The sequence below is a fragment of the Lemur catta genome, chromosome 20 (genome assembly GCF_020740605.2).
Source record: "Lemur catta isolate mLemCat1 chromosome 20, mLemCat1.pri, whole genome shotgun sequence".
In the NCBI taxonomy this organism is placed as follows: domain Eukaryota; kingdom Metazoa; phylum Chordata; class Mammalia; order Primates; family Lemuridae; genus Lemur; species Lemur catta.
The window spans coordinates 10,835,258-10,852,498 of record NC_059147.1 but is presented as its reverse complement, the minus strand read 5'-3'; the positions used below and the strand labels follow the sequence as shown (position 1 = coordinate 10,852,498).

General features: G+C 32.7%; 1 protein-coding gene across 1 annotated transcript in view; it reads right to left on the bottom strand.

The window, feature by feature from the left end:
• Nucleotides 1-17,241, bottom strand: part of RPGRIP1L (RPGRIP1 like) — a 100,184-nt gene that overhangs the window by 72,340 nt on the left and 10,603 nt on the right. Inside the window, exons 5-8 of the mRNA XM_045533195.1 lie at nt 14,189-14,291; nt 12,752-12,895; nt 3,332-3,437; nt 1,224-1,370 (exon numbers count right to left, since the gene is read on the bottom strand). Of these exons, the coding sequence (XP_045389151.1) occupies nt 1,224-1,370; nt 3,332-3,437; nt 12,752-12,895; nt 14,189-14,291 (500 nt within the window). The remainder of the gene's footprint in view (nt 1-1,223; nt 1,371-3,331; nt 3,438-12,751; nt 12,896-14,188; nt 14,292-17,241) is intronic.

The following is a 17,241-nucleotide window of genomic DNA, read 5'->3' as shown; positions in this document are numbered from 1 at the left end:
CAGTCTTGATTCCCAAATTGCAGCTTTAAGCAGCCACTTATATTGTCTGCATTTAATTCAGCATTGATTTTTTCCAACTTGTTAAATAAACATGAAATTAATATTACTGTTTGAATTTAGTAGAAATGTATGCACTGCTTTATGGCAACATGTGCAAGAACTCAATAAAGAATATGTTAAGAGCTTGCTCTGTTAAGTCCTGGGAAACAATATTTTTTACTTTCTACAATAATGAATTCTATCATTATATTTATTTTGGATTAATTTCCAAGTAACCCATAAAAAATAAAATGATTTTCTTTAAGTTCATGATTCAAACAAATTGTGTCAATCACTATTTACTCTGAAGACAATTTCTCATGTTACCTAGAATTTACAAATAGCCAGCAGCATTATGAATAAATGAATAAATAAATAAAATTATATACCTTGTTTTATCCCAATGAATAATATTTTCAGAAATAAACTTGGGGTAATAAGTACATCTTTATGAGTAAAATGTACATTTCTGTACTCTAGTATTTATTTTTAAGTTTCATTCACAAGTATATTTTGTAATCACAACTTTTCCTCATGGACCAGAGTACTCTTAAAATTCATCTCAATTTTCAAAATTCTCTTTTGATGCTAGTAAGAGAGAATAAAAGATTCTCCCAAGATCAGAACAGAATGTAGGCACCTTATTTTATTTCCATTCTTTTAGGAACAAGTTTAACAGGCTACAGAAAAAGACTGTGCTAGTTTGGAGACGAGTAGCAACAATAATAGGAAGATGAGTTTTCAAACAACTCTCTAGGAAAAGAAATTAGATAATTTCACAAAATTGCTAATATTGCAGAACATAACATCCATCTCTTCAGAAACAGATATATTCCTATAACTTTATTTTGGTATCTCAAATGACTAACAAGTTGTTGTAGCTGAGAAAATTAAGTTCTGTATGTAAGTAATCTGCCATCTGTTTCAAAATATTGTTTTCTTTTTACTCAAGGATCTTTAATCCTTTAGGTAAACAGTGGATCTCAGCACATTTGCAAGTAATGTTAGGCACTGATTCCCCATTCGTATATTATATTGACTACTCTATTTTGCTATGCTCAAAACACAATTTATGTAGCTTATAATATTACAATAAATACAATATTTGAAAGGTCTGTTACTTTTTCAAAATGGTTACAGAGAAGTTTTAATGCAACAGATGGCTAATCTCTTTGGGAGCTTACCTCTTCTATTCTTCTTTCAGAAAATGTCATAGAATGTAATTGTTTCTCAAGACTGCAGCATTTTAAACGCTGCTCTTTAAGTTGCAGATTTAACTCATCTCCATTTGCTACCAAGGCATCATGGCTGATCCTGAGAGTTCTTTGCTTCTAAAAAACAAAAAGAAAGTCTTTTAAATATTACTTTTGGATTATGCTTTGAATAAATAACTACAATCTTATAAATAAATTTATTCCTGAAGTTCAAAGCATCCAGCTTATTTTTCACATTATAAATGATGTATATGTGCTACTTATGTATAAGAGATACTCTCAACCTAAGTGTGACATAAGGAAGAAAATATAGGGTTATTTTAGCACAGAGTCACGTAACGCAAATTGTTTCTGTTCTTTATTTTATTTACCCCTAGTTTCTGACTTGTTGAAAGTGACCAGAAAGTAAATTAGTTTTAACAGCTAACTTTTTTTTCTTTTTGCTGTGGTTACATTGGTTGGACATACTGTCTAAAAATGCTGCATGGGTCAAAAGTGCTGACCACAGATACTTGAGCTGAAGGGATGTGCCACCATACCATATAAACAGCCTCGGATGGTTAGCTTTTAATTTAATACAATTGAGTTAAATTTTTCAATTCAGTAACATAGTTATAAACTCTTTAATTTTTCAAAAATTGTCTGTGAACATGCTTTAAATTCAATTTTATATACTTCAATGTCACATAATTCCTTTATAAATAAAAGAGGTAATTACATTAAAGTCTTCTCATAGAGACCATTATATAACCATAACATGTAATGCCTCATCTCCTAAATAAAGGCACTTAAGCTCTATTGAAGTTTTTCTTCACTCATTTAAAAGAAACACGGCTACAGAGCTATTCAGGTCAATTTTTGTTAATATTTGTATTACTACAGAACAATATCTTCAGCCAGATTCCTCTGGGCTTCTCACTTCATTAAGGCTGTTGGCCTGAACCTCTCAAATCTTTACTGCACCTCAATTTCCAGAAGAGGTATCTGTACTACAGCAGACACTTGTTGTTGTTGGTATTTAAACAAATATGTGGGGTTACCATTAAATGGAAATCATATAGTGAAAGTGGTAATAGAATGTAAAATCATTTTTCAATTTTTTTTTAATTCCTTATCTTAGAAATGGCTTTCAGCTACATCTATTTTTAATTTCCCTCTTCTGTCTATCTGTAGATAGCACTATCATTCCCACTCTCTAATCAGTCTCCTCTTTTGTTAACTCTCACATTTAGACGGAAGTAGTTATTACTTGGCATTTAAGGTAGTTCCTGCGGCATGGAAAACACTTCCCAGAGCATGGCTGAAAAATATTTAACTATCTGATTCAATATTGAATTTAGGCTTCAGATGAGCCTATGCTTTGCATCAATTTACTGCTTTCTTTTTCTCAATACTTCAAAGAAAGTACTGCTTAATATAAATTCTGCTCATCTAGCAATGTTTTGGAGTTCATTAATTCTAGAACCTAAGTTAATTATGCAGTGCCAACAAACAGGAGCCCTCTGATGGCACATTCCTAGGGGGCCATGGTCCTTGTTAAAACAACCATGGGGATAAAGAATCCCTAGTATTGTCAATCTAAATTGTAAGATTTAAAATAAATACACTGATAGTTGACATTATGAGTACTCAAATATTTTCAGATAATGGTAGTAACCAAAAAAGAAAGAAAATCCACATCAAAGAAAGATTAAACAGAACATGATTACTAACCTACTCATAACTTTGGTCTATCTTTGGTATTTTATAAACGCTTAGAATTGAAGACACACACAAATACAGCAAAAACTTCAGTGCTATGTTCCCATAATGAATTCAGATAAAAGGAGATATGATTTATAATAAATGTGTTCATCATTTTATGATGACAGATATTTATAAAAAGCAGTTAATTATTTCTTCAGTAATTAAGTTATAAATAACAATATATGAAGAGAAATTATACACATTTGTGAATAAAAAGAACAATATATAAAAATTACCTTTTACTGTTTGAGCATTCCACGTAAAAAAAAAAAAACCTAAACACTAATTTTAAATCCTTTACATCATCATAATAAAATAAATTACTACAGTACCTCTTGAAGCTGAATAAATTTTCCTTCCATTACTGAAAGAGCATTGCTTTTTTCCACTAGTTGTTTATGAAGCTTAATCATTTCTACATTTTCCCGAATATTTGACCTTCAGAGTTGTGTTTAAGAAAAAGAGAAACAGAAGTACAGAAATATAAGTTAAAAGAAAAAAAAGATCTATGGTGTAATAATTTTTCAATTAACATTACCTAGAAAATGTTTACATACTTGCACATCAATGAGGTTTTTAGACTATTGTAAATGTAGGACAGGTTATTTAAAACCAACTAATTATCATTCTTGAACTTTCATAACCTCAAACTCTTCAGAGTTTAAAGGGAGCTCCCAAACTTGATGACTATGTTACCTCTACAACAATAGATAATATGGATTTAAAATCATTTTATAGTGATTTGATGACTATGTTACCTCTACAATGATGGATGATATGGCTTTAAAATCATTTTATAGTGATTTGATGACTATGTTACCTCTACAATGATGGATAATATGGATTTAAAATCATTTTATAATGTCCTGATAGTATGAAAACACATTAGTTTTTAGTACAGCAATGGTTCCATCACCAAACATTACACTTATTTTAAGAGGACTATCATGCTACCTTTCCCTAAATGAAAAATATTCAATACAGCCTTTCATCTTGCCACCACTCCCTCGAAGCAAATGGTATCATAAGATTACCATTTATTGGAGTTTCCTCTTGGAGTTTTAAACTTTTCAAAATATTTCCAAAAAAAGTGACTTAGCATTTTATACTAATAATGCCCAAAGCTGGCATTTAAATATGTTGCAGATGTGCCTTTAGCTGTAAGAGATCATTTGATGTCCAGAGGGTATATAGAAACCCTATATGCTACAATACTATTTTGTATTTTTCCTACTGAGATTAAAGCAAATGTAGAATTTAACAGGAAGATCTTGTTAAAGGTTAATCACAGATCTAAATGAATACCTATTCTCAAAAGGCATTTATTTTCCTGACAAAGAAAGCTTCCTTAATTTAATGTTTTACATTCAAAGTATTTTTAAAATTGTGAAGCTTGATTTTACACTTCACTTTTAAAGAAAAATGTGAAAAATTTACATTTATAAACTTATTTCAGTATTTAAAGTAAGTTATTTTACTTTCAAAACTTATCTAGCGTACACATATTGGAAAAATTGTCACAATGCCCTACTGGAACCAGAAAATGGACTACAAAGCTCACACATCTGTAAACCAGCTGAGGACTTGAAATACTTAATTTTCCTCTTTGATATTTGAAAGTTCATTGTATTTTGGCATTGGACAGTTAGATGTCCTCACACAGAAGATAAACAAGTCCAAGAACCCAAGTCTTGCCCAGTATACAGTCTTAACACAATGTTAAAATAATTATGTGTCTAAAACATGTTATCCAGTAGTTCTGAGCACACATTCAACAGTACGGTCACTATTATTCACTCAGTACTAACCTTACTCAGTAAAAATATAAATACACACACAAAATATGAAGAGAAAAATATATTTTAAATAAAGTCTACAGAAAATATTCATATTATTTTCATATTTAGATGTCAAGATATAATTTACCTGTTTCCTAGAATTACTTGGTTTGACCATTCAATCTAAGTAACATTTATTATTATGGTAAGACAGAATGTGATTCAAATAATTTAAAATCTTTTCTTATATTTTCAGTTGTCTCTGATATTTTATTTTAGTTTTAAAATGTTAATATTTTCAAGAAGATTCAGATGTATTTTAATAATAACTATTTCTTAATGATAGTAACAAATATTTAAATATCAATAATCCATTTAGCCACATAAAATTATAGAAATAATAAGTTTTAATTTTAAATTTTCTTTGTAAGTCAAAGACCAGTAAGCATATTTCAAAAATTTTCAGTGGTTTAATTGGTGGATGCTTTCTTGAGTATTTTCTGTAACTCCTTGGAGTTTAAACTTTTCAAAATATTGCAAAGAGAAATGACAGAACACTTTATACCAATAATGCTGAACAAGCAGGTATAAACACAACATAAGTAGTATTTAGCAAACAGCAATAATAATGTGGCACTTTAAATAAAAGGTCAGTTTGCTATAGAGTATACCTTCTCTTGGACAATGCAAAACCTGCAAGTCTTTAATAATTGCTTTTAAGTATCAGTTTTAGAGGCCTTATTAAGACTTCATATTTTTTGAGGGTAATGAGACAAAAAGGATAACCCGTTAAGCTAGAAGTGCTGGGTCAGTGATAATGTAAGAAGTTAAAATCAGCAATGTGATGAATGTGGTCTAGCCTTTAAGAAGGTATACAATGAAAATCACATCAAACTTGACAGTCACTTCAACATTTTTACATAAATGAACTATGGCAAAAGAATAAGAGTGGAAGTAAGAGAGAAAGAGGAAGGGAGATGTCACAAAAAGATGACAAGGAGTAGAAGAAGGATGTTGTAGACAAAAGGAAGCTAAGAGTCATTTCTAAGATGCCAGTCTATGCATGTGGAGTAAGGTGTCAGGTTGGTTTTTGAAGAACAGACACATGGCTAATTTTATGAGCAATATTTTAAGTGACCTCCACCATAATTTTTTTGCCCTCTGCCACACACTATGACAGGAATACCAAATCGTCAGGACGATGACATTCTAACAGAAAGAACAATGTATGGTAAAAACATTCAGATGAACTCTGTCATGGACCAGATCATACGTGCTGCATTACACATGGTGAAATAATTTGCAAATAGCTATCAAGCATACTAATTAAGTGCTTTGTAAGATAAATTTCTCAACAAGGATTTTGAAAAAAACCATGAACCATTAAGCTGGAAAATGCAGTTCCTTTTCTTTCTCCCCCCTCCCTTTTTTTTTTTTTTTCACAGACATATGATTTAGAATTATGATCAAATCTTCTAAAACTATGAGAAGAGTTGTTGGCCCATCTCTAGATTAAAAACAAACTGAAATAAATTAGATTTTATGTTGAAAAAAGTAATCCAGCTCAACAACCTGTGTGCCAAGTTTCTCTCATATAATTTGAAACAGTCAAGCAATAAACTCTGAAAAAGGAATTTCTAATGGAAGCTTGAAAACACTTGACTCCAGCTTTGCTACTGGGTGCCATAATAAATCCAGAAACTTAAAACCTCAGATGCACTGGAGAAGGAAAAACTTTCAGTGGAGCTATGTAATGTATAGTCTAATATGAAAGCTTAAGAAACAAAAATCTTTGCTCCAGTGAAAGTTTCATATACTATATTCCCCAGGCACTCAACTCCCCCCCCACGCCCCCGCCAACATTATATTCTTTGCTAGAGTAAGGATTATGAAAGCTAAAAAAAGCCTTTTGAATTTTTGAGTCGAAAATGTTATAGTATTTAACACCATTTAGAAGAGAAAGCTTTAGAACACAGAAGCTAGGCTATGAGATTCTGGGAAGTAGTTAGGTCAAACATTTATGAGATAGAATGGAGAGGTTATTTTTGAGTAATAGTTTTAGGCTGACTAAATTCAGGGGATAAGGTTGAAAACAACATTAGTGTCTTTAGATTTTTTTTTTTTTTAACAGTGGCAGACATTCTGTAAGTGTATTGTTGAAAGAAATATAGGTAATTGATAGTTCTCATTAGAAATATACAGATAATAATCACTAGCAAGGCTACCACTTTTGAATAGGACTACAGAAGGCTGCTAGTAAACCGAATGGAATCAGCTTCACTAAAATAGCTGAGGAAAGTCTACTCGAAAGGTAATTTGGTTTTGCTCAAAACTGCTACTTGAGTTCATAGGTGAAAATAGTACTCCCTAATTTAAGATTGCATAAAGGAAAAAATTTGTCTATGAATGTTTATTTGCCACTAGATCATAACTTTCTGGTGGTGTTGGGTCAAATTATAAATCAGAACTCAGTATTTTCTTACTCCTACCACCCACAGGAATGGCGGGTACAGTGTTGTTGGGCTCGCTACATCCATATAATTATTCTTATGAAAATGTTGGGGACAGGAAGAACCCAAATCCTGGTTCATCTTCTTAAGGGGACCATTTTTAAGATCAAGTTTAATGGATTTCAACTACAGATTTATAGTAATAGGCATGGGAATCTGAGACTTATTTCAAAAAGCCCAATGGGAAATGCAGATTTACTGGCAATTAAGTTGCAAAAGTGAACTAAAGGTTTTGTATTGTTTTTATTTTTTGATAGAATTATGCCAATCCAGTGCATTAACATAGGTTATTTCACAATTATCAAGAGGAATAATTGCCATGGTATAGATCTTTGATGAATACAAACAGCTTATTTAGTAGGCAAAATCTTTCAGAAGCACGAGGTCCCTAGGAGAAAATGGCTGTTGTTTAAAGGTAGGGAACCACTTACCCATTTCAATCTATTCATTTTACAGTCCAGGTAGCTAACTGAGGTTCAGAGAAGGAAAGAATTTAACCAGAGTCTTTAAGTGATGGAGCTAACACTTAAATCTAGTTCTAAGATCTAAATTCTTTCCACTCTTCTAAGTTGCTTTCTTTCTCTAAGATATTGCTAAGTTTTAACTTACCTTCCACAATCATGTATGCACTAATATACTAGTTACTGTTATATTGTGACAATTGCTATGGTTTATATAAAGTGCTAGGAAAATATGTCAAGTCACTATCACAGAAAAACCTTACATAATATTAATAAGAAAAGACACAGGGATAAAAGAAATGGTATTAATATTTGAGTGTGGTAATTTTCATTGGGCAAATCCTAAGCTATTCAAAACAACAGTAAGAGCTTGGTGAATATATTTCTTAAAAATGACAGATCACTCCCCTGTGCAATAATGTGTGCATGGTTATCCCTGGTCCCAGTTACTCTTCCATCAGAGAACCAGATGTGCCCTCTAAATTAGGGGGCTGGGCAATCAGGCAAATCCAAATTGAGGGGCATTCTGTAAATAACTGTCAATGGGCTAGAAAAGAATGGGGAATCATTCTAAAATAAAAGAAACTTAAAAGATATGAGAACTAAATACAACACGTGATCCTTGATTGGATCCTAGTTTAAAACACAACCAAAACAGCTATTTTAGAAAAATCCAAGTTATAAAGGATATTATTGCAACAATTGGGGAAATTTGGATGTAGACTGTATATTAGATGACACTGTACCATTCATTGTTTAATGTCTTGAATGTGATAGCTGATTTCTGGTTGTGTAGGAGGATACCCTTGTTCCTAGAAGATACTTATAAGTGTTCAGAAGGTGAAGTGATATATGCACCTAACTTTCAAATGGGAAGGAGGAAGGGAGGAAGAAAGAGTGTGGAAGAGAATGGAAGAGCGGGAGAAGGGGAGAAGGAAAAGAGATAGTAGAGGAGAGGAGAGGAGAGGAGAGGAAAGAAGAGAAGAGAGGAGAGAGAAAAAAGTGCTCATGCAGGAGCATGTAGAATGCAGAAACAGGCTTCTTGTACCACTCACAAATACGCTAAGGGGTAAAAGGTATGTGAGTGCTCACTGTACTCTACTTTCCACTTTTCTGTAGGCTTGCAATTTTTCAAAATGGAAACTTGGGGAAGAACTTAGAGTGCTAGGAAGTAATCGGTATCTGTGCAAAGGACAAAGAGTAAGCCCCTAAAGCCAAGATGTTTCTTAAAACGCATGGTGGCAAAAGGCCTCTGTGTTGTAAGATTTGACAGTATGCTGTCCGCCAAAGGGAAGGGGGCAAGTCAGAGTGTTTGAAATACTTATGGGTTAAATTTCCTCCACTGGGACATTATGGCACTTACATGATTTTTAATTAAGAAGGTAAACATCCTAACATTTATTTAAAAAAACACTTAGTACAAACTAGTTACACATTTGTTAAGAGTATAAATATTTTTGGAGTTGAAAAAGGTCAATAAATGGTAAAATTATTCTGATTTTAATGTTCATGTACATGTGTTCACTGGTTACTGCTTTGCATTTAATTTAAGATGGCCTTTTTAATAAGCAGAAAATGTGCATTTTTATATTGTTTAAATTTTAATATGGATTTTTGTTCAAAACAACACAGACATTCAGGCTACTTGTAAATGATACAAGATTTTTTGCTAATGAGGCATTATGTAGAACATATGCAAAAATCACAACTCAGTCTTCCAAAATAGACCACAACAACAGGAAAAAACATGATTTTAATAAAAAAGAGCAGCACTGGGCTTTTACTTCAAAGCAATTAAGGGCTTTGGATAACCAAAAGTTTATGTCAAGCTGATGCCAAACCAAACTGGTCTATTAAACACATACTATGAAGAGTTTCTGTACTATTCTATGAAAAGGCTCTTTGCCATAAATACCAAGCATTGCCACTCTGAAGATTACAACTACGTTAGGTTCATGTTTGAGAACAAGGAGTCCAACATCCAGATCAGACTTCTAGAATTTCAAATCTGAAATAATGTATCCGTGAAAGAGAAGTTTAAATATGTTTTCCATTTTGTGATTTTTCTCTACAGTAAATTATACTAAGTTTTACATTCTCCCCGACATTTTTTTCAATAGTTTTCCATTAGTCTCAAGAAAATTGCTGTTACACATAAAATTTTGAGATATGTGTAAACATTAAAAAAAGCATTGAGTACCCTTATTTTAAGTTATTTCTTCAGCTTTTCAACTGTATTTCAAGAAACAATATGCGATTCACTACAGATATCCTTCCTTCTAAGCAAATAACATAAATTTTCAATTTTATAAAATCAGTGAGGTAGGGTACAAACTATTTCTTTGGCTTTTGCAACAAAAGTTCCTTTGCCTATAATACTCATTTTGTCTCTGCTTTTAATTCTTGGTGTGACAAAAAATAGACAGCGATAGAGTAAATAATATAGCCCCCTGAGGAGAGCCTTAACTCTTCTATATGTACATGTTAGTGTCTCTTGTTGGCAATGTTTATTATAGTAGACAAAGTGTGTCCTTGTCTATCAGTTTGTTTCTTGTGCTGGACCTAGGATTAAAGGACTTTTGGATCTCCCTTTCAGTTAATACCTAAAAGTCTGGCTCCTAGATGACCGTATCTCTTTGGAAAAGGGAACGGCCAAAACAGTGTCCATTTTACTCTCTAAGGACTTGAGAAATGTAACAGGGAAAGCAGTCCCTGATAACCTTGTACTCAGTGGTTGAGTAAATCTGATAGGGACAGCCTCAAGCTTGGGATTGGCCTATGTGAATTTTTATATTTACACAATGTCTTCGGCTATTTACTATGATCACCATATTCAGTGCTGAGGTTTGATCCTTCAGACACTGTTCCTCACAAGGAAGCCTTCTTGGTTTCTAAAGGAGGCTGAATCTAAATCAATTCTTCTTCCTAGGGTAATATGGATAACTCGTAGGTATTCAAGCTTACCCTTGGTTTAAAGCCAGGGTTCAAATGACATCTCCTAATTTAAATATAATTCTCAAAAATATTCGTGTTTCTTTTGCCCTACACTTAAAAGGGTATATAATGCCACTAGATATAGGACTTCCTTATATAATTTGACTTTACACACAGCTTTTTAGGAACAGAAATTATAGAGGTAATACTAATCTTTTAAACCCCTAAAATATAAAGCTCTTCATATATTTTTTAGCCCACTTTTTAAAAAAGAAGTCTGTTATTATAAATTTTTCTTAGCTTCTTCATATATTACTATGTAAGTTTAGTTTGTTAAAAGATGAATAAACTTTGAATCTGAAATGAAAAGCTAGAAAATCTTACTTTTTTTTGAAATAAGAAACTAGCTATATAAGCAGAGTATCATACATGTTGTAAAGGAGAAAAATAAGTAGAGGAACTAGGTTTGGTTTAAAAAAATAATTGAGAGAAATGAAGGAGACATATGAGATATAAAACTGAATGCAACGTGTAGACCTTATTTGGATTCCAGTTGAAATGAACAGTAGAAAAACATTTTCAGAGAAGTTTGAATATAAACTGGTTATTAGATGCTATCGAGGAATTGCTGTAAATTTTGTTAGGTGTGATAATGGATGGTGGTTATGTTAAAAAATATTCCTTTTCAGACAGATACATGTTGAAATATTAATATTTCTGGGTAAGGTGAAATATCTACCTGGGGCTAATTAATTGAAGAAAATAGGGCTGGGCTTGGTGGATCATGCCTATAAATCTCAGCACTTTGGAAGGCTGAAGTGGGAAGACTGCTTGAGGCAGAAGTTCGAGACTAGCTTGGGCAACATAGTGAGATCTTGTCTCTACAAAAAATACAAAATTAGCTGGCGTGGTGGTGTGTGCCTGTAGTCCTAGCTACTTGAGAGGCTGAGGCAGGAGGATCATTTGAGCCCAGGAATTTGAGGCTTCAGTGAGTTGTGATTGTGCCACCGCACTCACCATGGGCAACAGAGGAAGACCCTATCTTGTAAAAGAAAAAAAAAGAAAAGAAAGTAGAGGAAACAAACAAAACAAGATTGGTAAGATACTGATAATTGTTAAAGCTGAGTGATGGGTACCATGGGGGTTCCATATACCACTCTATCTACTTTTGTGTATGCTTGGCCCAGAAAAAAAAATAAAATACAATAAAAAGAAAAGATAAAAGCCATAAAGGGAAGAAAATAGTTAAAGAAAGAATAAGGTAAAGTCTTGTTGAAAGTATAATGTCAAAGCACAAAATGAGTGAACTGGCATTAGGAACCAAAAACGACAAAGGAAGGTGGCAAAGAAAATACTGCACACTATATAATGTCAAAAATGAAAAGGTGGCAAGGAGATTACCGACAGTCCCAGAGTAATCCCTAAAAATCAACAGATTGTGACACAAACTTTGAATATTAGGAGAGGTAACATCTTTCGGGGACCAAAAACTGATACCATATTATGGAATTTACTACCTTTTAAGGTTGAAGAAAATTTTAATAAGGCTGAACTTATGTACAAGGTATGCCAACATCTGAGTTCTTGTCACCTGTATTTCTCCAGGTAGCTACAATCAAATGGTATCAGAACTTCTTGTAGGCTACTTGGGAGGCTGAGGCAAGAGGATTGCTTAAGGCTAGGAGTTTGAAGAGACCAGTCCGGGCAACAACAGTGAGACCCTGTCTCAAAAGACCCCAAAAAAACCAAAAAAAAAAAAAAAAAAAAAAAAAAAAAAAATTAACAACTTCCTGCAGTCTTGGCAAATGGGACAAATGAACAGAGGAAACAAGATAAGGGTGACTTCCACCCATCAGAAGCTGCTTAAAAGCAGAGCAGGTTATGGAAAACCACCTTTAGACTAGAGTTGTTGATAGTAGTTAGTGGGTCTGGAGCAAGTTTATACAAAGAATGTTAAGTAAAAACGTGATTTTAAAATAGACTAGATAAACTTATCCTTTTATAGCACATGATAAAGTATTTTAAACTAATTTTGACCTTATCAAAGTGATATTTCTGTTTCAACATACCTTTGATCTGTAGCCTGCTGTTCTCGAAGCTGAAGAAGAGATAACTCAATTTCATTTTCTTTTCTCCTCAACTGAGTTTTCAGGATCTCGGCCAAGTGCTCTAACTCTTCTATCTGGCCTCTCTGTGACTGAATAACATTTTCTCTGGAAAAAAAAAAAAAAAGAGCCTATATAAGAATTTTTAGTTTGAGGAAAAATGTGCAGTATTTAAGATGGGTGCAAAGAAAGTTCTTCATAATAAAGAGCAAACAGAAGTTAAAAATTTTAGCTTAAGTGCCTCTGTACTCAATGACATAGGAGCAGATTAAATGTGACAATTTGGAAATACATATGGAATAATGCAAGATATTGCTTTCTAGAAGATAATGTCTTGGGCAATGGATTGGACTTTGGTTCAATTCAATTAAGTATTTATTGATCACTTACTATGTACTCTACCATCTGGTCTTCAGATAATTTACATGCCTTTCTTCTTTCATATATGCACATCTGCCTGTATCACCCAAATTAACACTTCAGAGAGAGATGGCAGGAAATTTGCCAAACATAACTTGTATTCTCTGGCATGCATTTATCTCTACCATGTCTGGCAGCATGCCAATGTAATGAGCCTCAGGAAACTGTTATGAACCCTGGCTTTTCAGCTGATTATCAGGTAACAAGATTATGTCTAGTCTTTTATTTTCCCATGGGCTAATCATTATTGTAACTGATATTTAAAATATTCAAAAGGAAACATTTTAAGGCCATAGTATTCTTAAACAACAAACTTAAGTATGTTACTCTTTGTGTTATGTTTTCTTTCCTTACTTAGTACTGTTATTTTTTTGATGATCCAGGTGAAGGCCTATAAATAAAGTGGAACCTTACCTTCATTTGTGTGACTCACAGACACTGAAACCACGAGGCTTTGATTAACTGGAAAAGTAAGCTAAATGTGGCAGAAGTAACTTTTTTGAAACCATGATATGATGAAGAATGCAGTACCATAGAATCATATGGAAACAAAATCTGAAATCCATATGTATCTGATAACTCCAAACTTTAAGCCACTCCCTCCTTTTTTTTTTTTTAACCACAAAGAGCTAATTGATTCAGGATCTAAAAAAATTACCTGTGATTTTCTGCCTCTAAATCTTACACTATTCTAAATGACTGGACTTTATGGTATTCCTTTGGGGGTAAAATCATAAATAAAGCAGAGTATTTTATAAACCCTTCCATCAATACAGTTGGGTAAGTTGTTCATTTTCCTCATTTTACTAAAAACATGTTATATAAGATCTGTTGTTACCCTACAGAAACATGGTTGTATTTTAGTGGAGTAAATTATTTATATGTGACCCAATTGTATTTAAAATAAAAGAAAGGGAGGGGTTAAAAAAAAGACACGATCAATAAACAAAGTTCTAAAATGACCACAGAGAGAACACATACAAATTTCTTATTTCTCCTCTGGCTTCTTCAAGTAAACTGCTGCCATATTTTGTAAGCATGGGCTGTAGTGTTTCTGCTACATCTACGTCTTGGAATCTTATGCCTAAAAATAAAGTAATAAAATATGATTATAGAAGTGAAGTTAAAAAAGAAGGATCTTTCATTTGCTATCATAAGGATATTTGTAATATAATAAAATCTCTTATTAAGTACTAAGAGTTATGTGTTCTATAGTAAAGAGAATTAAAAATATACTGCTCTAGGGAATATTAGATCTCAGCCACCAGTAAGGCATTAAATAAAACACCACAATTGCCCATTTAACAAATTCTACTGTAGAAACCAAATTACCTAGAAATAATTTGATTCAACTTAAGATTTAGAACTCCTTCAGTAATATCTAAAAGAACCAAAGTCTTTAGTTCAGGTCTGGACAATGTAAATTGAAGTACGAAGAAAAAAAGTTTCAAAAACTTGACTTTTTTTGGTGTTTCTGGTAAAGGTTTTTTGATGTTTCTGATAAAGGTTTTTTGATTTTTTTTACTTTTTAATTTCAGCATATTATGGGTGTACAAATGTTTAGGTTACATATATTGCCTTTGCCCCACCCAAGTCAGAGCTTCAAGTGTGTCCATTCCCCAGAGAGTGATTTTTAAATTAGTCATTCACACTCCTTTCCCTTACATGTTTAAGTCAAAATGTTTTCTGTATTTTGGTTAATTCTATCTCAATAAGAAAATCCATATTTAGACAAAGGTTAATTTGGGAATGGATCATCAACAGAATTCCTTTCAATAAAACATTTCCCTGTTGCATTTAAAATAATTTTTTGTCTAAAATAGTTATATAAAATTTTACAAATATAGTTCCACTGCAGAAAATGAGATATATCTTTAATTATGTAAGTTATTTCACATTTATAGAATATTAAATTATTAGTTTATGATAGATAAACTATGACAAATGATTTAGATTTTCAAATAGTGAATAGTCCCAGATAAAAAGATACAGAACAAATTTATGCTTTTTAGAAAAGTTTACTTCTAAAAATGAGAATTTTCACTAGAATAATGCTCTTTCCAAAGCATTCCACATCTGTTGCCCTAATCTTAAAGAAAAGTCTCTGCCTAACACATTAAACATTAATAGTTTATTGGGTTAGAATTTGCCAATTATATTAGGTCATTAAATATGAAATGTCCAATTTTGAATCAAAAGTTTAAATTATTACATCTCAAAAAAGAAGTAGAATTAATCAAAGTATGTACTTAAATTATCAACACAGTTTTGACATCTTAATGGTAGCTTGCTTATGCCAGCAGTGAAGAAGCCTGGAGAGCAAGTGGCGATAAAATTGTGAAAGGCATTTTCCACAGCTTGTTGAGAATTGACTATTTTTCCTTCCAAGAAGTGGTCTGAAGCCTGGAAGAAGTGGTAGGCAGTTGGTGCAAACTCTGGTGAATATGGTGGATGACACAGTTTCCAAGTCCAGGTTCTGCAGTTTGAGCAACATTTCTTGTGACACGTGATCTTGCAAGAGGATTGGCCTGTCTCTATTGACCAATCTCAGCTGCTTAATCACAAGCATCCTCATCATTTTATCCACGTGGTTGCAGTACACATCCGCTGTAATCGATTGACCAGGTTTCATGAAGCTGTCATGGATAATACCAATGCTGGACCACCAAACAGACACCATTAGCTTTTTTTGATGAATATTCAGTTTTGGACAGTGTTTCAGCACTCCATCTTTATTCAATCATTGTGCTGAATGCTTGCAATTGTTGAAAAGAATCCATTTTTCACCACACGTAACAAAATGGTACACAAATGGTTTGCTTTTATGTCGTGACAGCAAAAAAAGGCAAGGTTTGAGATGATTTCTCTTCTGATGCTTGTTTAATTCATGCAGTGCCCATCTATCCAGCTTCTTCACCTTGCCCATTTGTTTCAAATGGTCCAATACTGTTGGAAGAGTAACGTCAAACCTTGCTGCTAATTCACGTGTAGGTTGTAATGGATTCGCTTCCACTACAGCTTTCAGCTCATCATTATCCACCTTGATCTCAGGTCACCCACATGGCTCCTTTTCAAAATTAAAATCACCAGAATAGAACTTCTCAAACCATCTACATACTGTGCGTTCATTAGCCATATCTTTCCCAAACACTTTGTTGATATTTCAAGCTGTCTGCACTGCATTAGTTCCACAACGGAACTCATATTCAAAAATAACACAAATTTTTTACTTATCCAAGGTTTCACAAAAATTGCTCTAAAAAATGTGAAAGATAATCACAAGTCAAAATGTGCTTTGAAACAATGATGTACCTTCATAATAATAATAAAAAACAAACCAAGAAGTGTCAAAGTAAAATGTCAGAGATATCAACTGTCAAACTTAGTACTTAAGGAAATTGTATATTCCATACTTAATAACCTAATATTTTGGCAGTAATGCTAATTCTTAAACTTTTCCTACATAAATCATCAAAAATTCAACGTTACTGGGGGAATTAAAAAATACTCAAAACATATCTTAAAAGTTATAGTCTCATGATTTGTCAATGGTTTTATAAACATATATTTTACTTCTTAAATTGATACATAATATTGTACATGTGCAAATTTTGGTACATGCACACAATATGTAATGATCAAATCAGGGTATTTAGGATATCCATCACCTCAAACATTTATCATTTCTTTGCATTAGGAACATCTCAAATTTTCTCTTCTAGTTATTTGAAATATATAATATATTGTTTTTAACTATAGTTACCCTATTGTGCTATCAAACACTAGAACTTATTCCTTCTAACTATGTTTGTACCTATTAACCAACTTCTTTTTATCAACCCCTTGCCACCTCCCCACATGTCCTTCCCAGCTCTTGGTAACTATCATTCTACTCTCTACCAAGGGTTATATTAATATTTAAAAACATACACTTCACAAAAATCTTGAAATTTTTACATTACATTGATCACACCTTAAAGCAGTGCTTCCCACCCTTTATCCCAACAATGGACACGTAGAAAATAGTATTTGTA